A 22,784-nucleotide genomic window follows, 5' to 3' on the forward strand; every position below is an offset into this window, starting at 1 on the left:
CAGCGCGCACTCTCCCTGCAGCGGACGCTGCCGGCCTAACACTCCTCCGGCGTTTCCATGGAGACCGAGGCCGGGCCTGCGCGGCCTCACGGCGTTGCCATGGAGACGACTCCGGGGCTGGGGCTCCGAAGTCCCGGAGCACCGCTGGCTCAGAACCCCGCGGAGCCGCTGTTCGAGGCCGGAGCCGCGGTGGCGACTGCACGCTGGGACCTGCAGAAGCACTCTTTGCTAATTGTGATCGGCGATATCGGTACAGAGAGTCAGCTGAGGGCCGTGCGGGCCCACCTTGAACAAGGTGAGCCACTGTTCTGGCTGTGCTTCAGGCATCTCCACCCTGTGCTTCTCCGCCTTCTGCATTCAACTCCCAATGCATACGTCTGCATCTTCATCCCTAGTGTGCACTTCCTAAGATCTGCGCCCTTGTCACCTACATCTTCCATGCCATGTGTCCGTATCCTCTCTCTCTACTAACATCTCGCTTGCCCATCCTTCCCGCACACTCCGTGGCGTTCCGCAGTCTCCCTGAGGCAGCGAAGCTCTGTGCAGCCCCTGGGGCCCCTCTGGTCACACCTTCCTCCGCAGTGTTTTGGACCAGGTGTCCTGAAAGGCCTCACCATCCCCTGGAGAATCCACGTCCCTATCTTGCTGTATCTTCTTTATGGTCCCTGAGCCAGCACGGGGAGCTTTCTGAACGCCCCGTACAAATCTCAAATCTCTGAATGCCAGCAGCCAACAACGAAGTGACCTTCGTGGCTACCAGCTCCTAAGTCCTCACCTCCCTCCCCAGTGCTGTGCCTGTGGCTGTGGTGCAGTGCTGCGGAGCCACCTGCGGGTGGAAGCAAGCTGTGGAGGGCTGGAGACCAGGAAGGGAGCATAGAAGGCGAACCTAGAATCCTACTTAGCTGTAAATGTGGGGAAGGTAGCCCTCAGTATCTGGGAATAGGCCCTTAGGTGTCACTTCCACCACAACTGGGGAACCTTACAAGAAAATTCCTACCTGTAAACTCATTAATGACTGAGTTTAGTCTAAACTCTGTCCTTCTCCCTCTGGCTCAGGCAAAGCCTAGAAAAGGCGTAAACTGGGAGAAAGATACCACTACTAGCCACCTTTCTTTGAGACATCACTGAGGCTGATCATGGCAACTGTCCATATACCCTCCGTCTCCTTACCTATTCTATGAACTTGAAAGTGTTCGTGCAGTCTCACCACCCCACAACCCGCAGCCTTATCCAGAACCCTCTTTGTTTTTCTCCCACAGGGATTCTCTCCTGGAACATTGACCTGTCATCCTTTGACTTGAACCAACAATTGAGACTCTTCATTACCCGGCATCTAGCTCACTTCTCCTCAGAGGTCAAAGGTTAGGACTAATGTTTTATTTCAGTCGTTTGGGTAAGAGCTGGTCACAGAAGAGCAGTGGTCCAGTCTCCCTGGGAGAAGTTGCCTTGCGGGATGTTTGGGTGGAGGAGAAGGGAGGAACTTTATAGAGGAGGAAAGTCACGGAATTCCATAGCTGTCCCCACATACCAAATATACTTTGCAGACATGGTTTGATAGTGGAAGGAGCCTGGAGGACATAACTTCTCCCTGAGAAGAGGATTGTTTGTGGATAGCTGTTGACACGCACTAAAGAAACGAGGGATTCCTCTTAGTGATCAATCATCTCTCATGCAAAAATTCACTCTCTTCATTTGTGTTCCCCTTTCTGCATACCCCAGTCTCCCTGCTTCCCTTTACAGACACCCCAGAATCCCCCATTCATCTTCCTAGACCCTTGCTTAGCATTTTGCTTTAGGCTGTACAGGTTTCAGGGTTTCTGGTTCCTGCTTTGGCTTAGCCAACAGATCTCCAGGGCACAGCGGAATCCTGGTACTTACATGATGATGAGCACCATCAAATCCAGAGTGGAGGAAGGGGCTCCTGAACTTACTGCTACAAGATCAAGTTGTACTCTGAGATTTGGCCCAAATCAAAACTCACGTAATGCAGTTTCCCATTCTGCTGGGTGGGAAGACTGGGTGGGTTAGAGATTTGAGAAAATAAGATTTTAGGAACTACCATTCCATGACAGATATCTGTGAGGTGACTACGGAAAGCTCTACATGCTATTATAAAAGAGCTAAGGCCGGGCGCAGTGGCTCACGCCTGTAATCCCAATGCTTTGGGAGGCCAAGGCGGGGGGGGGGGATCACCTGAGGTCGGGAGTTCGAGGCCAGCCTGACCAATAGAGAAACCCCGTCTCTACTAAAAAATACAAAATTAGCTGAGCGTGGTGGTACATGCCTGTAATCCCAGCTACTCGGAAGGCTGAGGCAGGAGAATTGCTTGAATCTGGGAGGCGGAGGTTGCAGTGAGCCAAGATCATGCCATTGCACTCCAGCCTAGGCAACAAGAGAAAAACTCCACATCAGAAAAAAAAAAAAAAAAAAAGAGCTATGTATCTTGTTATGTTATTGGAAAATGTTGACACACCAATCCATGCAGCTTAATGGAATATAAAATCCATCCAGGTCAACAGTCACTGCAACTGAATGATTGAATTCATATCTTTTTTTTTTTTTTTTTTTTTTTTTTTTGAGACGGAGTCTTGCTCTGTCGCCCAGGCTGGAGTGCAGTGGCTGGATCTCAGCTCACTGCAAGCTCCGCCTCCCGGGTTTACGCCATTCTCCTGCCTCAGCCTCCCGAGTAGCTGGGACTACAGGCGCCCGCCACCTCGCCCGGCTAGTTTTTTGTATTTTTTCTTAGTAGAGACGGGGTTTCACCGTGTTAGCCAGGATGGTCTCGATCTCCTGACCTCGTGATCCACCCGTCTCGGCCTCCCAAAGTGCTGGAATTACAGGCTTGAGCCACCGCGCCCGGCCTGAATTCGTATCTTATACAGATAATTCTCAATTACCCAGTATAGTAGTCACCTTTCCTTAGTTACCTCTCCTCCTTTTCCACTGCTCCTAACTGCCAAATCTTTGATCATTTCCTGATCACTGATGCTTATAGATGCTGCTAGGAAGTTGGAGAAAATAAGGCTAATATGACTAAAGCTCCATTAGCCTAGGAATATATACAGCAATTTTATATTAGTATATGTGAGGCTGACATCTTCCTGATGTGACTGGCTTCCTGTAAAGAAGGCTATTCACTCTTTTGAGAATGCTTCTGTTTAGAATTACTCATGTCATGGCTTCCTCCATTATCGCTGATGATGAAAATCGGCAGTTTTACCACTTAGTACTCCTAGGAGCTTTAGTGCAAGGCCAGATACAGGGATGACAGAGGATGAAATTAATGACTGAACAGAAGTTTGGGGATGATCTGCTGATGTTAATAATTCACACTGAATTCTCTAACCTTGTCCTTTTGGCTACAGAGACTTGAGAGTAGGCTGCTTTCTGGAATAATGTAAGAAATGAAAATAATTGAAACCAAAGTACTTAGCCATTCTTCAGATTAAGATGCGGGGATACTTGGGAAGACACTTACAGGGAAATACATAGTTATTCTCAGGCACTTCTTAGAAACAAGCACTGATATATAAACACCTACTAGGCCCTTTCCATCAGAGAGTTTGGCTGTGGTGTCCTCCAGGGGCTTAGGGCCATGTACTCTAGATTAGAGCTTACTTTGGCATACTGAATATTTTTAGGTTTGGACATTTTTATCATGGTCTGTCTATGTCACAGGAGAATAGTAGAGAATTTCCTGGAAAAACCCACACAGCTCAAGACAGCCACAGCCCCACCCCTGCTGGCTCCTCTTTCAGCTGTCCCCACAAACAACAGTCAGCCCAGAGCAGCTGCAGACACTGCCCCTCCCTTCAGCCTTCTGTTAGTAAGGACGCAAAGGGGACCAGGCAGCTGGGATGAGATCAAGGGGATATGCTAGTGCGTTATGGCTTGACTACCCCACGGGCTGGGCCACCATTCCTATCACCTATCCTCAAGCCCTGGGCCAAAATGCTGAGAAAGCAGACAAAAATGTACCCTACAGTGACAAGGAGAGTGCAATTATTCCTAGGCACTGCACCCTCCACAATGACATACCCACACACAGAAGAGAAGGGACCCTCTGATAAAGAGTCAGTGGCCCAGCTCCTTCTAGTGGTCAAGTCTGGTAAAAGTTTTCAAAGGTGATTTTTGCACCAGGTAGTCTCTCCAGTGGTGACTTTCTAACCCCTACAAAAAATCTGGATCTTCCGAGCATTCTAATACAAATTCAGAAACAATTAGGACAATTAATCAGAGTTTCAATAACTCTCTGATTCTTTTACTATTGGATACCTATAGGAAATAGAAGGGGGTTCATAATTCATAACTAATATTCTAAGACTAAAAAACACAGGGCCAGGCATGGTGGCTTATGCCTGTATCCCAGCACTTTGGGAGGCCGAGGTGGGTGGATCACTTGAGGTTAGGAGTTTGAGACCAGCCTGGACAACATGGTGAAACGCTCTTTCTACTAAAAATACAAAAATTAGCCAAGGGTGGTAGCACACACCTGTAATCCCAGCTACTCGGGAGGCTGAGGCAGGAGAATTGCTTGAACCCAGGAGACAGAGGTTGCAGTGAGCCGAGATCGTGACATTGCACTCCAGCCTGGGCGACGAGCTAGACTCCGTCTCAAGAAATAAATTAAAAAAAAAATACAGGCTGAGGGACCAGTCTGGAGGCCTTGGTCTGACTCTCCATTTCCACTGATGGACTTAGGAAGTGATAGCTCTATTACTTCTACCAATACAAAAGTTATCCTGAATTAATACAGCAGCTCATTAACCCCTAGAACCGGGGTCTGCATTGCTCTCTGAAATGGGAAAGCAAGGACATGAATAGGATTTCAAGTCTCATACTGCTGGCATCTTTAGTTCTAGGTTTACCCGGGAGCTAAGAATTCTCCAGAGTTGATCTGGTCTGAGATCCTGATTTATGATTTCCTTGATCACCTAGATGACCTCTCAGAAATCTTCCACAAAAGGGAGAAAGACTTCCAGTGGCATTTGTACATTGCAGATTTGGAAGTCTAGGAATGAAGCAGCATTTTTTTTTTCATCTTTTATACAATTCAAACCTCACAACATTATTGGAGGATGGTACTAATATTATACTCATTTCATAGTTTATGAAGCAGGCTTTCAGAGAGGTTAAGTCGCTTGTTTAGCAGCATGATTAGTAAAATGGTGGATCAGGCCTCAAATCCGGGCTTTCGTATCTTACTTTGTATCTCAGCTCAAGCCTCTCTTTCTTCTTTGGCATCTCACCATTTCATTGCAGCAGAGCCTAGGAATACAGCAGGTGGAGAGTTGGTTGTGGTGGGTAGCTGTTCAGAGGGTGAAGGCTGAAGGAAAACTCCCCTGTGAGTTGGCACCATGCCCAGGGTGTGGCCCTTGGGGGTGGCAGCTGAGAATATGGGTGGGCTGTCTATTGGTCTGGGAAATGTTATTTTGTTCGTAAACTAAATGTCTACTCAAGTTTCCCTCCTAACACACTCAAGAAAGCCCTAGAAAGCAGAGAGGAGATAGAAGGCTTGAGGTGGGAGGAAATAAGAACGATGAAGTTGCAGAAGAGGGATATTTCCCTTTTGTGATGCTCGGAACTCAGCCTGTTCCCTGTGTATCTCTGCAGATGGCCGCCCAAATGGGGTTGTTGCCATTGTTGCAGATTTGCATCCCCGGATCTGAGCAAGGATTGCTCCTCTTTTGTCCCCTCAACCCCCAAGAGTACTATGACTCAGCTCCTCCTCTCCTGTGGCTGCAATTAAGGGGGATGCTGAGAGCACAGACTATTTTGGCTTCTCTGACCTTCAAAAGTAGCTCTTGGCAGCCTGGGGCAAGGGTGGGGCTAGTGTTGGGGTGTGAGTGTGCGGCTGTGATTGTGAGGAAGGCCTTTGGAGCTGGCCAGGACTGGGGAGGGTGGATGGGAAGAGGGCAGGGAAGGACTATGTAAGAGCATGGCATCCTCAGGTTGGAAGGAAGTGCCGTCGCTCTCCAGATCCTTCCTTTGAGTCCTAGAGCACTTTACTAAATCTGAATCGGAGGTAGAGACTAAGGGAAACAGGATCAACATTAGAAGGATCAAAATAATATAATACAGAGATGGCAAAGAGACAAGGAGAGAGCAGGAACCCAACTACCCTGCAAAGTCATTATAGGGTTTTGTTTGTTTTTTTTTTAATATAAAGAGTACTTCTGTTACACTTAATAATTGGCCTACAACCTTGATTGGTCCAGAGGCCCTGGTGATCCATTTTGGTGCTTGTTAACTCCTTCACTCTAAGGCAGAAAGCTCCCTGTCCCTTCAGGGACTTGTCTCTTCATATCCAATGACTCAAGAATCCCAGGAATCAGTGCCTGTGTGGTTACTGTGTTATGCTGCATTCCCACAGAACTTCTTGTAGCTCTCAGGGTCCCTGTGCCCCACCCCAGCAGGCTAGCGACCATGTGTCCACTCCAGAATTTCAAACTACCCTCTAACCCTAAAATAAGACTTATTTCTGCCCTCCTTGGTTTCTGTAGGGCTGAGGTTCAGAAGAAGGCAGCACATCTCCCCATCCCCAACCTTTCTCTTAAGCAGTTCCCCACTCCTACCTCATGCTTTTGGGCCCATAGCCTTTGTCTCCTGCTCCTCCAGGGACTGAAGGTCACTCCCTGGGTCCATCTGAGGAAGAGAGGCAGCAGATGGTTTCTAAGAGAAGGGGGAGAGCCCACGCAGCTCATGCCTCCTGTAGCCTCGCTCTGTGCCCTAGCATGGGGCTTTGGTCTTTTGGCTGATGCTAAAAGAGTATTTCCTAACCAAGCAGGGTTTGGAGAGAAAGGTCCTGTGGGCCATAGGACATTGTAGAAGCTCTTTGAGCTGCTAAACAATCCCTCAGCCCCACAGAGCCAAGCAAAAGCACTGGAGCACGGATGTCGTGAAGGCAAAGAAACAGTTAAGTCTCCAGTGCCTCGTCACGGACCAGCCCCTCTTCCCCGCCCTGGCACCGCCCTCCTCATCAAGCACCCCCCCCCCACTCCCACCCCAAGTGCTGCAGACTCTTCCCTGAAGCTGCCGGCTGAGGCCGGAGCTGCCGCCTCCATGAGAGGCTTCCTCCTACACCCCAGGGTAAGAACCGAACCAAAGGGCTTGGCATCTGGGGATACACTGTGATGGGGAGGTGGGATGGGGGTCATGGAAAGGGTGCTGGTTGGTACCTAATCTGATGCATCTGGAACTAGCCCAGTGGCAGAAGGCAGGCTGGAGAAATGGAGAGAGAAGATGAACATGACTGGCTGTGGGCCCAGCCTGGACCCAGAACCAGAGGCCACCAGGGGCTGTGACAGTCCACCTCTCCAGCTGGGCGGGGGTGGGAGACATCAGCCTGGGACAGCAGCAGAGGATGGTGCCACTGGCTCTGCCTGGCAGCCCAGGGTGCTGGAGGAATTTGGGGGCTATGTTTCTGGTCAGAGGCAGAAGAATCTGAGAGAAAGGGGGATGTTATGGGAATGTGCCTAATGGGAGGGCCCCTGGGTGTCAGCTGCTGGATTGCTCAGCTCCTCCTGTGCTGGGGGTGAGCAGGGCAGTGAGTTTTTGCCAAGTAAGGGAAGGTGGGGGACACTACGGAAAAGAAGGGAGGAAAGGGTCACTAAAACGTGGCGCGCGCCTCCTCACAGATCAACCGGTTTGCACTGGGCTCCCCCTACCCTATTCCCGGTGGCTAGCTTTAGACTGGGGCTCTAAACCCCCGCTTTCTGGCCCCGCTGAGGCCACTCTGGAGATGGAGAACTCCCTCCCCAGTGGCTGCCCTGCATTTCCCGTCGTGTCAACCTCACAGGTTCCCAGTCTCAGCCCTACCCCCACCCCATCTCTGCTTCTCTTCCCAAGATGGGGGCTCTTGAACAGAGGAGCCAGTTTCTTCTCTCTCTCTGCATCCCCCCAATCCCCACCCCCCATGCAGAAGCAGCCAAGAAAATGACTTGTCATGCTGGGGTGGGGGGTGGGGGCGGAGCTGGAGCCAGAGCTCAGCGCGCACACTCACACACTGCGGCAAACTGCAGCTGCCCAAACGGCCCCCCTCCCCTTCTGCCTCACTGCGGAGACACCTGCCCTCCTGCCTGCTCAGCCTCCGCACCGCTGCCCACCCCCCACTCCAGCACTGGCCTAGCACTGTGTGCCCCTGCCTCACAAGATCGTCCTCTCCAAAGAAAAACGAAAAAACGAGTCAGTCCCCTTCAGTGAGAGAGCCAGGGGAGCAGAAGAAACGGCTTTCTCCCAGGCCTGAAAAAGAGAGGCACAGGAAGGATATAAACCATGTAATTTCAAGTCAGTACCACTCCCAGGGATAGGGTGAGGAATAGGACCTTATGTCAAGACAGGAATTGGGATCATAGAAGTTTTGTGGTGATAAATGGGAACTGTGAGAAATGGTTGGGGGTGGGGAGTGGTAGATAGAAAGCAAATCAGTGTGTGCTATAGATATTTGTCTTTCTGACCCTCCTACCTCAAATCTGTGACCTTATTTGTGTGGAGGGAGCTCTTGCCCTTCTAAATCTGAACTACTTAAGGCTGGCAGCTTCCCGAACCTTGATATCCCTCACTTGCCCCAAGCCCTGCCCTTGCCTACATCTGAGGTGACTCTTGTCCTCTGAATTTATCTCAAATGTTCCCTCAATTCTCAAGTGTATAGAAGGGAACCCTTGAATTCCCCTTTGGCCCAACCCACCCTGTATGGGGTTTGGTCTTCTGACACCATCCATCGTTCATTTCCCCCACAGCTGCATCTGCAGCCCTGTGCTGCCAGATCTGCCTGATCCTGGCACCATGGCTCTTCCTCTTAACAAAGGCCCTGGCCCCAGGCTTCTCTTGTCCAAGCCCCAGAAAGAAGAGACAGCTGGGTCACAGAAGAGGGTCTAAGGGACAAATTATGAACCCTCCCACTAGTATCCTTCAGACAGCCCACTGCCATCTGTTGGATGCTCTGTTAGGTTAATGCCACCATGTACTGCAATTGCACAGGAGGTTGGGAGAGGAAGGGCAGGTGCAGGGGATGGCAGCATTTTTCTTCAGCATCTTCTGTCTGATTTGCCACTTTCTTTCTTTGCTGAATTGCTTGGTGTTTCATGTGAGGCTGGAGAAGGGAAATAGGGGATTTGGGGATGCCTTATCTACTCCATGGCCTGGGGAACACCCTGAATCGCTCCTTCCTTATTAATATGTTTCTTGTTCAAGAACCTTTCACTCCCCACGTCCGTGGCAGAGGCCCCTAGGAAAGGGGCAAAGATGAGAGAAGAAACTGTTCACAAGGAATAGGTTGTGGGGTAGTGAATCTGGCCTCTCTGAAACTTGGGACATGAAGATGAGGTAGAAGAGGGTGCTGTGAAAACTTTTGAGTGGGAACAATATGATTGTATGCATGTGTATTAGTGCAGGCTTGGCCTCTGAGGAACCAGAGGACAGAACAGGAAGTTATAGTCCTATGTTCATTCTTTGAATCATAAAACCCCAAAAGTTTACATAGCACAGGCTTCTCTGGGTCTTCTGGAACAGGAATTCTGGACTTGGATGGCAAGAAGGGTAGGGAGTCTATAGATACCATACAGAAGCTCCTATTTCCTTATTTCTAGACACTCTGCTGGCAGGAAACCCCAGGGCAGAGGCAAGCCAGGAAGGAGAAAGGGAAGTGAGGATCATCATCCCAGGGGCCCTCTTCTCCAGCTGAGCCCCCCATCCCCAGGCAGCACCAGGAGCTTAGTGCTCGAGAAGGACAAAAGCTTCTTGTCAACAGGACAGTCTGAGACCATAGTTCCAGGCAGAGGGGTGGGGGCACAGGCAGCAGAGGGTGTGGTAGATGAAGGGAAGGAGAGGACAGCCAATGTGGGAGAGGGGAGGTGGAAGCCCTCTACGGGAAGGGCTGGAGGAGCCAGTTCCTAGACCTTACTCAGCAGTATCCAAGGTGACAGAGCCTAAGGATACCCAAGTTTCTCTTTCCTCTAAGCCCCATTTCCTGATAGCATATTCTTTCCTCTCCTGCACCACAATTTCTATACCTATTCTCAATATAAATTCCTACATCTCTCCCTCAGGCCAGAGGACCCTTTGCCACCAGAGTGAGATCCTAGAGACCATCATCCTGGTAAATCCCAGTGCAGACAGCATCAGCTCTGAGGTAAGGCCAGGGCCTGTGCCTTGCCAAGCAGGCCTCGTGCAAGTGCTATACCCACCCTTGCCAGTGCTACCACTATTAGGCCAAGAATTCCTCTCTCTGCCATCTACGCTGACTTATTGTCCTCAGCCGACTCTGGAGGTGTTGTGACGGACACCAGTTGGGAGCATGTTCTTGAGGTACTGAGGAGCCATTCATTGCCTTCCCCTGGATTTCCTAGATCTGTGACCACTCCCCTTCTTCTATTCCAGGTTCACCGTCTTCTTAGCAGCTCATCAGCTCATAAACTACTAATCTTGAGTGGGCAAAGTTTGGAGCCCGGGGGAGACCTCGTCCTACAGAGTGGCACCTACTCGTATGAAAACTTTGCCCAGGTCCTTCACAACCCCGAGGTAAGTTCCATGCCAGAGTGTCCGGGAGAAAGGGCAGCACTAGAGCTGTGGGAGGGATCTAAGGGAAAGTCTCATGTTGCTTGACCATGGGGGTTCCTGGCAGAAAGGTAAGAGTTCACCTTGGAGAGAGGTGAAGGTTAGGGTACTGAATCTGAGTCAGACCAAAACAACTCTAGTGACCTGATCAGGTTTCTATCTCCTATCCTTCTAGATCTCCCAATTGCTCAGCAATAGAGACCCTGGGATCCAGGCCTTCCTCACCGTGTCGTGCTTAGGGGAAGGTGATTGGAGCCACCTGGGATTATCCAGTTCCCAAGAGACCCTGCACCTCCGGCTAAACCCTGAGCCCACGCTGCCCACCATGGATGGCGTGGCTGAGTTCTCCGAGTATGTCTCTGAGACTGTGGACGTGCCATCCCCATTTGACCTGCTAGAGCCCCCCACCTCAGGGGGCTTTCTCAAGCTCTCCAAGCCTTGTTGCTACATCTTCCCAGGTGGTCGTGGGGACTCTGCCCTCTTTGCTGTCAATGGTTTCAACATCCTGGTGGATGGTGGCTCTGATCGCAAGTCCTGCTTTTGGAAGCTGGTGCGGCATCTGGACCGCATTGACTCGGTGCTACTCACACACATTGGGGCAGACAACCTGCCAGGCATCAATGGACTACTGCAGCGCAAAGTGGCAGAGCTAGAGGAGGAGCAGTCCCAGGGCTCTAGCAGCTACAGCGACTGGGTGAAGAACCTTATCTCCCCTGAGCTTGGAGTTGTCTTTTTCAACGTGCCTGAAAAGCTGCGGCTTCCTGATGCCTCCCGGAAAGCCAAGCGCAGCATTGAGGAGGCCTGCCTCACTCTGCAGCACTTAAACCGCCTGGGCATCCAGGCTGAGCCTCTGTATCGTGTGGTCAGCAACACCATTGAGCCACTGACCCTCTTCCACAAAATGGGTGTGGGCCGGCTGGATATGTATGTCCTCAACCCTGTCAAGGACAGCAAGGAGATGCAGTTCCTCATGCAAAAGTGGGCAGGAAATAGTAAAGCCAAGACAGGCATTGTGCTGGCCAATGGGAAGGAGGCTGAGATCTCCGTGCCCTACCTTACCTCTATCACTGCTCTGGTGGTCTGGCTACCAGCCAACCCCACTGAGAAGATTGTGCGTGTGCTTTTTCCAGGAAATGCTCCCCAAAACAAGATCTTGGAGGGCCTGGAAAAGCTTCGGCATCTGGACTTCCTGCGTTACCCTGTGGCCACACAGAAGGACCTGGCTTCTGGGGCTGTGCCTACCAACCTCAAGCCCAGCAAAATCAAACAGCGGGCTGATAGCAAGGAGAGCCTCAAAGCCACTACCAAGACAGCCGTGAGCAAGTTGGCCAAACGGGAGGAGGTGGTGGAAGAGGGAGCCAAGGAGGCCCGCTCAGAGCTGGCCAAGGAGTTAGCCAAAACAGAGAAGAAGGCAAAAGAGTCATCTGAGAAGCCCCCAGAGAAGCCTGCCAAGCCTGAGAGGGTGAGGACAGAGTCAAGTGAGGCACTGAAGGCAGAGAAGCGAAAGCTGATCAAAGACAAGGTAGGGAAAAAGCACCTTAAAGAAAAGATATCAAAGCTGGAAGAAAAAAAAGACAAGGAGAAAAAAGAGATCAAAAAAGAGAGGAAAGAACTCAAGAAGGATGAAGGAAGGAAGGAGGAGAAGAAGGATGCCAAGAAGGAGGAGAAGAGGAAAGATACCAAACCTGAGGTCAAGAAGATTTCCAAGCCAGACCTAAAGCCCTTTACTCCTGAGGTACGTAAGACCCTCTACAAAGCCAAGGCCCCTGGAAGAGTCAAAGTAGACAGGAGCCGTGCTGTCCGTGGGGAGAAGGAGCTGTCTTCCGAGCCCCGGACACCCCCAGCCCAGAAGGGGGCTGTACCACTCCCAACCATCAGTGGGCACAGGGAGCTGGTCCTGTCCTCACCAGAGGACCTCACACAGGACTTTGAGGAGATGAAGCGTGAGGAGAGGGCTTTGCTGGCTGAACAAAGGGACATGGGACTAGGAGATAAGCCATTCCCTCTAGACACTGCAGAGGAGGGACCCCCAAGTACAGCTATCCAGGCAACACCACCCTGTGTTCCAGGGCTGGGACAAGAAGAACATGTGATGAAGGAGAAAGAGGTTGTCCCAGAGGTCCCTGAGGAACAAGGCAGCAAGGACAGAGGCCTAGACTCTGGGGCTGAAACAGAGGAAGAGAAAGATACCTGGGAGGAAAAGAAACAGAGGGAATCAGAGAGGCTCCCAGACAGAACAGAAGCCAGAGAGGAAAGTGAACCTGAAGTAAAGGAGGATGTGATAGAAAAGGCTGAGTTAGAAGAAATGGAGGAGGTACACCCTTCAGATGAGGAGGAAGAGGATGCGACAAAAGCTGAGGGTTTTTACCAAAAACATATGCAGGAAGCCTTGAAGGTAACTCCAAGGAGCAGGGAGGCTTTTGGGGGTCGGGAATTGGGACTCCAGGGCAAGGCCCCTGAGAAGGAGACCTCGTCATTCCTAAGCAGCCTGACCACACCTGCAGGAGCCACTGAGCATGTCTCTTACATCCAGGATGAGACAATCCCTGGCTACTCAGAGACTGAGCAGACCATCTCAGATGAGGAGATTCATGATGAGCCGGAGGAGCGCCCAGCTCCACCCAGATTTCACACAAGTACGTATGACCTCCCCGGGCCTGAAGGTGCTGGCCCATTCGAAGCCAGCCAACCTGCCGATAGTGCTGTTCCTGCTACCTCTGGCAAAGTCTATGGAGCGCCAGAGACTGAACTCACCTACCCCACTAACATAGTGGCTGCCCCTTTGGCTGAAGAGGAACATGTGTCCTCAGCCACTTCAATAACTGAGTGTGACAAACTTTCTTCCTTTGCCACATCAGTGGCTGAGGACCAATCTGTGGCCTCACTTACAGCTCCCCAGACAGAGGAGACAGGCAAGAGCTCCCTGCTGCTTGACACAGTCACAAGCATCCCTTCCTCCCGTACTGAAGCTACGCAGGGCTTGGACTATGTGCCATCAGCTGGTACCATCTCACCCACCTCCTCACTGGAAGAAGACAAGGGCTTCAAATCACCACCCTGTGAGGACTTCTCTGTGACTGGGGAGTCAGAGAAGAGAGGAGAGATCATAGGGAAAGGCTTGTCTGGAGAAAGAGCTGTGGAAGAGGAAGAGGAGGAGACAGCACATGTAGGGATGTCTGAGAAACTTTGCAGTCAATATGGAACTCCAGTGTTTAGTGCCCCTGGGCATGCCCTACATCCAGGGGAACCAGCCCTTGGAGAAGCGGAGGAGCGGTGCCTTAGCCCAGATGACAGCACAGTGAAGATGGCTTCTCCTCCACCATCTGGCCCACCCAGTGCCACCCACACACCCTTTCATCAGTCCCCAGTGGAAGAAAAGTCTGAGCCCCAAGACTTTCAGGAAGCAGACTCCTGGGGAGACACTAAGCGCACACCAGGTGTGGGCAAGGAAGATGCTGTGGAGGAGACAGTCAAGCCAGGGCCTGAAGAGGGCACACTAGAGAAGGAAGAGAAGCTTCCTCCTCCCAGGAGCCCCCAGGCCCAGGAAGCACCTGTCAGCATTGATGAGAGACTTACAGGCTGTACCATTCAACTGCTGCCAGAGCAGGATAAAGCAATAGTCTTTGAGACTATGGAGGCAGGAGAGCCCACAGGCCCCATTCTGGGAGCAGAAGCCCTTCCCGGAGGTTTGAGGACATTACCCCAAGAACCTGTCAAACCTCAGAAAGATGAGGTGCTCAGATATCCTGACAGAAGCCTCTCTCCTGACGATGCAGAATCCCTCTCTGTCCTCAGCGTGGCCTCCCCAGACACTGCCAACCAAGAGCCCACCCCCAAGTCTCCCTGTGGCCTGACAGAGCAGTACCTACACACAGACCGTTGGCCAGAGGTATCTCCAGAAGACACCCAGTCACTTTCTCTGTCAGAAGAGAGTCCCAGCAAGGAGACCTCCCTGGATGTCTCTTCTAAGCAACTCTCTCCAGAAAGCCTTGGCACCCTCCAGTTTGGGGAACTAAACCTTGGGAAGGAAGAAACGGGGCATCTGATGCAGGCCGAGGATACCTCTCACCACGCAGCTCCCATGTCTGTTCCAGAGCCCCATGCAGCCACAGTGTCACCTCCCACAGACGGGACGACTCGATACTCTGCACAGACAAACATCACAGATGAGAGCCTTGACAGGAAATCACCTGCCAGCTCATTCTCTCACTCTACACCTTCAGGAAATGGGAAGTACTTACCTGGGGCGATCACAAGCCCTGGTGAACACATTCTGACACCTGAGAGCTCCTTCTCCAAGAGTCCTGAGTCTTTGCCAAGCCCTGCCTTGGAGGACATTGCCATAGAGTGGGAAGATAAAGTTCCAGGGTTGAAGGACAGAACCTCAGAACAGAAGAAAAAGGAACCTGAGCCAAAGGATGAAGTTTTACAGCAGAAAGACAAAACTCTGGAGCACAAGGAGGTGGTAGAGCCGAAGGACACAGCCATCTATCAGAAAGATGAGGCTCTGGATATAAAGAATGAGGCTGTGAAACAGCAGGATAAGGCTTTAGAACAAAAAGGCAGAGACTTAGAACAAAAGGACACAGCCCTGGAACAGAAGGACAAGGCCCTGGAACCAAAAGACAAAGACTTAGAAGAAAAAGACAAGGCCCTGGAACAGAAGGGTAAGATCCCAGAAGAGAAAGACAAAGCCTTAGAACAAAAGGACACAGCCCTGGAACAGAAGGACAAGGCTCTGGAACCAAAAGATAAAGACTTAGAACAAAAGGACCGGGTCCTGGAAAAGAAGGATAAGATCCCAGAAGAGATAGACAAAGCCTTAGATCAAAAAGTCAGACGTGTTGAACATAAGGCTCCAGAGGACACGGTCACTGAAATGAAGGGCAGAGACCTAGAACAGACAGACAAAGCCCCTGAACAGAAACACCAGGCCCAGGAACAAAAGGATAAAATCTCAGAAAAGAAGGATCAGGCCTTAGAACAAAAGTACTGGGCTTTGGGACAGAAGGATGAAGCCCTGGAACAAAACATTAAGGCTCTGGAAGAGAAGGACCAAACTCAGGAGCAGGAGAGCCTACTGCAGGAGGATAAAACCAGGAAACCAAAGATGCTAGAGGAAAAATCCCCAGAAAAGGTCAAGGCCATGGAAGAGAAGTTAGAAGCTCTTCTGGAGAAGACCAAAGCTCTGGGCCTGGAAGAGAGCCTAGTGCAGGAGGGCAAGGCCAGAAAGCAGGAAGAGAAGTACTGGAGGGGGCAGGATGTGGTCCAGGAGTGGCGAGAAACATCTCCTACCAGAGAAGAGCCGGTTGGAGAACAGAAAGAGCTTGCCCCGGCATGGGAGGACACATCTCCTGAGCAGGACAATAGGTATTGGAGAGGCAGAGAGGATGTGGCCTTGGAACAGGACACATACTGGAGGGAGCTAAGCTGTGAGCGGAAAGTCTGGTTCCCTCACGAGCTGGATGGTCAGGGGGCCCGCCCACGCTACACTGAGGAACGGGAAAGTACTTTCCTAGATGAGGGCCCAGACGATGAGCAAGAAGTGCCCCCGCGGGAACACACAACCCGGAGCCCCTGGGCCTCAGACTTCAAGGATTTCCAGGAATCCTCCCCACAGAAGGGGCTGGAGGTGGAGCGCTGGCTTGCTGAATCCCCAGTTGGGTTGCCACCAGAGGAAGAGGACAAACTGACCCGCTCTCCCTTTGAGATCATCTCCCCTCCGGCTTCCCCACCTGAGATGGTTGGACAAAGGGTTCCTTCAGCCCCAGGACAAGAGAGTCCTATCCCAGACCCTAAGCTCATGCCACCCATGAAAAATGAACCCACTACCCCCTCATGGCTGGCTGACATCCCACCCTGGGTGCCCAAGGACAGACCCCTCCCCCCTCCACCCCTTTCCCCAGCTCCAGGTCCCCCCACCCCTGCCCCAGAGCCCCACACTCCTGCACCCTTCTCTTGGGGCACAGCTGAGTATGACAGTGTGGTGGCTGCAGTGCAGGAGGGGGCAGCTGAGTTGGAAGGTGGGCCATACTCCCCGCTGGGGAAGGACTACCGCAAGGCTGAAGGGGAAAGGGAAGAAGAAGGTAGGGCTGAGGCTCCTGACAAAAGCTCACACAGCTCAAAGGTACCAGAGGCCAGCAAAAGCCATGCCACCATGGAGCCTGAGCAGACTGAGCCGGAGCAGAGAGAGCCCACACCCTATCCTGATGAGAGAAGCTTTCAGTATGCAGACATCTATGAGCAGATGATGCTTACTGGGCTTGGCCCTGCATGCCCCACTAGAGAGCCTCCACTTGGAGCAGCTGGGGATTGGCCCCCACGCCTCTCAACCAAGGAGGAGGCTGCCGGCCGAAACACATCTGCAGAGAAGGAGCTTTCATCTCCTGTCTCACCCAAGAGCCTCCAATCTGACACTCCAACCTTCAGCTATGCAGCCCTGGCAGGACCCACTGTACCCCCAAGGCCAGAGCCAGGGCCAAGTGTGGAGCCCAGCCTCACCCCACCTGCAGTTCCCCCCCGTGCTCCTATCCTGAGCAAAGGCCCAAGCCCCCCTCTTAATGGTAACATCCTGAGCTGCAGCCCAGATAGGAGGTCCCCATCCCCCAAGGAATCAGGCCGGAGTCATTGGGATGACAGCACTAGTGACTCAGAACTGGAGAAGGGGGCTCGGGAACGGTCAGAAAAAGAGGCCCAATCCCCAAGTCCTCCTCACCCCGTTTCTATGGGGCCCCCCACATTATGGCCAGAAACTGAGGCACGAATTAGCCCTCCCTTGGACTCACACCTGGGGCCTGCCCGACCCAGTCTGGACTTCCCTGCTTCAGCCTTTGGCTTCTCCTCATTGCAGCCAGCTCCCCCACAGCTACCCTCTCCAGCTGAACCCCGCTCAGCACCCTGTGGCTCCCTTGCCTTCTCTGGGGACCGAGCTCTGGCTCTGGCTCCAGGACCCCCCACCAGAACCCGGCATGATGAATACCTGGAAGTGACCAAGGCCCCCAGCCTGGATTCCTCGCTGCCCCAGCTCCCATCACCCAGCTCTCCTGGGGCCCCTCTCCTCTCCAATCTGCCACGACCTGCTTCACCAGCCCTGTCTGATGGCTCCTCCTCTGAAGCTACCACACCTGTGATTTCGAGTGTGGCTGAGCGCTTCTCTCCAGGCCTTGAGGCTGCAGAACAGGAGTCTGGAGAGCTGGACCCAGGAACGGAACCAGCTGCCCACAGCCTCTGGGACCTCACTCCTCTGAGCCCAGCACCCCCAGCTTCACTGGACTTGGCCCTAGCTCCGGCTCCAAGCCTGCCTGGAGACATGGGTGATGGCGCCCTGCCGTGCCACCTGGAGTGCTCAGGGGCAGCCATGGAGAAGCCAAGCCCCTTCCAGGGTCCCTCTGAGGACTGTGCAGCCAATGGCCCAACTGAAAGCAGCCCTAACCCCCCAGGCCCTGCCCCAGCCAAGGCTGAAAACGAAGAGGCTGCGGCTTGTCCTGCCTGGGAACGTGGAGCCTGGCCTGAAGGAGCTGAGAGGAGCTCCCGGCCTGACACACTGCTCTCCCCTGAGCAGCCACTGTGTCCTACAGGGGGCTCCGGAGGTCCATCCAGCAGTGCCTCTCCCGAGGTCGAAGCTGGGCCCCAGGGATGTGCCACTGAGCCCCGGCCCCATCGTGGGGAGCTCTCCCCATCCTTCCTGAACCCACCTCTGCCCCCATCCACAGATGATAGCGACCTCTCAACTGAGGAAGCTCGACTAGTAGGAAGAGGGGGGCGGCGTCGGGCAGGAGGGCCAGGGACCACGGGGGGCCCATGCCCTGTGACTGATGAGACACCCCCCACATCAGCCAGTGACTCAGGCTCCTCACAGTCAGATTCTGATGTCCCGCCAGAAACTGAGGAGTGCCCATCCATCACAGCTGAGGCAGCCCTCGACTCAGATGAAGACGGGGACTTCCTGCCTGTGGACAAAGCTGGGGGTGTCAGTGGTACTCACCACCCCAGGCCTGGCCACGACCCACCCCCTCTCCCACAGCCAGACCCCCGCCCATCCCCTCCCCGCCCTGATGTGTGCATGGCTGACCCCGAGGGGCTCAGCTCAGAGTCTGGGAGAGTAGATAGGCTACGGGAGAAGGAGAAGGTTCAGGGGCGAGTAGGGCGCAGGGCCCCAGGCAAGGCCAAGCCAGCGTCCCCTGCACGGCGTCTGGATCTTCGGGGAAAACGCTCACCCACCCCTGGTAAAGGGCCTGCAGATCGAGCATCCCGGGCCCCACCCCGACCACGCAGCACTACAAGCCAGGTCACCCCAGCAGAGGAAAAGGATGGACACAGCCCCATGTCCAAAGGCCTAGTCAATGGACTCAAGGCAGGACCGAGTACGTATATCATGAAACGTGGCAGAGAGTGTGGGTTAGGGCTGGGTGTGGCTGGTCAGACTCCAGGAGTGGGAAAGAGGGGAAGGTTGCCAAAAGGGTTCCACTTTTCCTCTACAATGAATCCTGGCTTGTCTCTACAGTGGCCTTGAGTTCCAAGGGCGGCTCTGGTGCCCCTGTATATGTGGATCTCGCCTACATCCCGAATCATTGCAGTGGCAAGACTGCTGACCTTGACTTCTTCCGTCGAGTGCGTGCATCCTACTATGTGGTCAGTGGGAATGACCCTGCCAATGGAGAGCCAAGCCGGGCTGTGCTGGATGCCCTGCTGGAGGGCAAGGCCCAGTGGGGGGAGAATCTTCAGGTGAGTAGCAAAGGACACCAAGGAAGTAGTCTGGTCAAAGCTCACTCAAGAGGCAATAGTGGAACACAGTCCCTATTTATTAAAGGATGGGCCTTTTCTAAGGGCAGCAGGGCTGCTTCTGAGACAATCGGATGCCCCTTCCCCCTCACCTACCTTCCCTTCATGTTCTCACATCAGGCATGTCTTATCTCCCTCCTAGGTGACTCTGATCCCTACTCATGACACGGAGGTGACTCGTGAGTGGTACCAACAAACTCACGAGCAGCAGCAGCAACTGAACGTCCTGGTCCTGGCTAGCAGCAGCACCGTGGTCATGCAGGATGAGTCCTTCCCTGCCTGCAAGATTGAGTTCTGAAAGAGCCGCCCTCCCTTCCCCAAGGATCCACTCCCCCAGCTCCTTTAGAGAATAGCTACTGCTGAGTCCTCTGGGGTTGAGGGACATGGGAGCTAGGGGGAGGGGAGGGAGATGTCTTGTTGTGGGGACTTGGGCTGGGCTAAGTGGGAGGGGTTGTCCCTCCCCGTCATCCATTCCTGAGAGGGGTCTCAAACCAAAGTTAACAGGGAGAGGATGGGGGAGGGGAAAAATTAGAATAAGATAGCATCTGATGCCTGAGAACCCTCTCCTAGCACTGTCAAATGCTGGTATTGAATGGGGACTGAGGATGGGTCTCAGAGAGCAACCTCCTCCCTCGTAGAGGGAGATTATATCCCCAACTCCAGGGACCTCTTTATCTCAATCTATTTATTTGGCATCCCGGGAAGGATTTCCAATAGTAATTTATGTGACCTGGGGGCAGGATACTGTCAGTGAGGTGCCCAGAGCTGCATCCTTTTCTCCATTTCCCATCCCCCATCTCCTCACCCACCAGGGTCTGAATTCTAGCAGGGGCCTGGGGGTATCCCACTGCTACACTGTTCTGTTGCTTCCCTCAGTATCTGAATGTCTCAATTTAAAACTTGAAGCTCTTTAGACCAACAGACTGGTGAGAGGAGAAAGGAGCTTATCCCCCAGCCCCTGCTTTATACCATTCACATCCCAGGGCTGTGTCCAGACAGCACAAAAGGGCAAGGAGAGCCCAAGCCCCAATGCCAGAATTCTTTCAAACTCCCTGACTCTTTGAAGTTTTTACTCACCCCGTTTCAATTATCCTGATCCCTTCTCATCCCCTGCTTGGCTTCTGTGCATGTGGTCATCTGCTGTGGCCTGGTGTGTAATGGGTTAAAAATAAGCCACTGCCTGACATCCCAACATTTGACACCCCAGCAATGTGTGACTCCCCCAACATTCCACTATGCCATCCTGCAGCTGAAATGGGAACACTGGCTGCCTCTCCAAACCTGCTCTTGGACAGAGGATCTGGGAGGTGGAGGCCAGGCCAGAGGACTTAGGGAAAATGAGAGGGAGGAAGGAAAAAGGGAGAAGAAGCTGAGCCATAGCTTAACTCCTACAGAGTGAAATGAAAACGGGCTGAAAATACCACCCCAGGAGAGGACCTCACCCCAAGCAAGCCAGTGAGCAGTCCTGCCAGACTACTGCCAGACTGAGAAACCCAGAAGCTGGTAGTCATGTGGGCTTACCTTCTCTGCCAAGCGACTGGGAAACCAAAATGAGTCCACCTTGTGTTCTTAGCTCCACCCTCCCCGCGCTGCTGTGCTCTGCTCCTCCCCACACTTCCCTGCTATAGTTCCCAGCTGCTGTAACGGAGCCACCTCCAACTCTAACAATAAACCCAGTTCATTGCAGATGATGTAGTGCCGCTTAGGCTTTTTCTGACTCCATACATGCTTAGTTACTGGGCCCCGGTTTCCACCTCTCTGCTTCAACCAGTCTTGAATTTATCTTGGAAGACTCCAATGCTTTGGATTACTGGAAACACGTGTGCCTGAGTATGGAGAACAGGAGCCTAGGGTGGGTATATACGTCTGGTTTGGGGGAAGGGAAGAGGGGCAGGGGGCCTCCTGGGGAGGGGATATGCATTCCATGGGGTCAAGAGTTAAGGACCAAACAACCAGGATCAGATACCCTGGACAGCCTCTTGGGCTAAAGAGGTAAGAAGCTGAAGGACCCTAAGAGATCCAGAGCCTAATGAGGTTGGAAACGACTCTCCTTGTGCAGTCAGGATTTCCGTGGAGTAAAATGGTCGACTTTTCTCCTCCATGGAAACCCTTTATAGTCCTAAGTATGTCAGAAGTGGCCAGGCTGAATGTGTATATTTGGGGAGGGGCATATTCTAGCCCTCCCACTGTTCTGGGCTCTCTCATGGTAAAGATGTCAAGGGAGCAGAGAAAGGGCATAACCCCTTTATATAAACTCCTCCTGACACTCCAGAGTGAAAAATTAACAGGATGATTCCAAGAACGTGGTGAGAAGGCATGTACCCTCTGGCACTTCACAGAGAGGGAAACTCTTTCTGGTCCCCCATCCAACACTCTACTTACTCAATAAAGACCTTTTGGGGACCAGACATGGTGGCTCACACCTGTAATCCCAGCACTTTGGGAGGCCAAGGCAGGCAGATCATCTGAGGTCAGGAGTTCGAGACCAGCCTGGCCAACATGGCGAAACCCTGTCTCTACTAAAAATACAAAAAAATTAACTGGGTGTGGTGATGGGCACCTGTAATCCTAGCTACTCAAGAGGCTAAGGCAGGAGAATCACTTGAATCCAGAAGGCGGCAGTTGCAGTGAGCTGAGATTGCGCCACTGCACTCCAGCCTGGCGACAGAGCGAGACTCTGTCTCAAAAAAGAAAAAAAACAAACAAACCTTTTGAGATAGTGGGTTAACTGCTATAGGCACCTCTTGGGATGCCTGATCTCTGTTTTTTTTGTTTTTTGGGGGGTTTTTTTTTGTTGTTGTTGTTTTTTTTTTGAGACAGAGTCTCACTCTGTCGCCAGGCTGGAGTGCAGTGGTGCGATCTCAGCTCATTGCAACCTCTACCTCCTGGATTCAAGCAATTCCCCTGCCTCAGCCTCCTGAGTAGCTGGGATTACAGGCATGCGCCACCATGCCCGGCTAATTTTTATATGTTTAGTAGAGATGGAGTTTCACCACGTTGGCCAGGAAGGTCTCAATCTCTTGACCTCGTGATGCACCCACCTTGGCCTCCCAAAGTGCTGGAATTACAGGTGTGAGCCACCGTGCCCAGCTGACCTCTATGTTTTTATAGTCTATTTTTGGATGCTTGATCTCTGTATTTTTACAGCCCATTCCTGCTCAATTATAATGGCTTTTGACTGATTCAGATCAGTTATAGACACAATTGACTCACAGTCACACATATATATATATATATATACACACACACACACACACATATATATATATTTTTTTTTTTTTTTTTGAGACAGAGTCTTGCTTTGTTGCCCAGGTTGGAGTGCATTGGTGTGATTTCAGCTTACTGCAACCTCTGCCTCCAGGGTTCAAGTGATTCTCCTGCCTCAGCCTCCCAAATAGCTGGGATTACCGGTGTCCACCATCATGCCTGGCTAATTTTTGTGTTTTTAG

The 22,784-nt window shown here is 52.3% G+C and overlaps 1 protein-coding gene across 4 annotated transcripts; it reads left to right on the forward strand.

Annotated features, from left to right (window-relative positions):
• The first annotated feature begins 22 nt into the window (after positions 1 to 22).
• Positions 23 to 21,021, forward strand: MAP1A (microtubule associated protein 1A). Of its 4 annotated transcripts, XM_005559358.4 has the most exons (7): positions 23 to 295; positions 1,260 to 1,361; positions 10,047 to 10,129; positions 10,378 to 10,518; positions 10,730 to 18,917; positions 19,058 to 19,278; positions 19,478 to 21,021. In XM_005559358.4, exons 1-7 carry the CDS (start codon positions 58 to 60, stop codon positions 19,631 to 19,633), a joined length of 9,129 nt encoding a protein of 3,042 aa, XP_005559415.3. In that variant the 5' UTR covers positions 23 to 57; the 3' UTR covers positions 19,634 to 21,021. The 4 variants fall into 4 exon arrangements, with proteins under 4 accessions (XP_005559415.3, XP_005559416.3, XP_065403920.1 ...); XM_005559359.4 differs by lacking the exons at positions 23 to 295; positions 1,260 to 1,361 and adding an exon at positions 7,015 to 7,089; XM_065547849.2 differs by lacking the exons at positions 23 to 295; positions 1,260 to 1,361 and adding an exon at positions 8,001 to 8,286.
• The last annotated feature ends 1,763 nt before the right edge of the window (positions 21,022 to 22,784 follow it).

The sequence above is a fragment of the Macaca fascicularis genome, chromosome 7, assembly GCF_037993035.2.
Source record: "Macaca fascicularis isolate 582-1 chromosome 7, T2T-MFA8v1.1".
Taxonomy (NCBI): domain Eukaryota; kingdom Metazoa; phylum Chordata; class Mammalia; order Primates; family Cercopithecidae; genus Macaca; species Macaca fascicularis.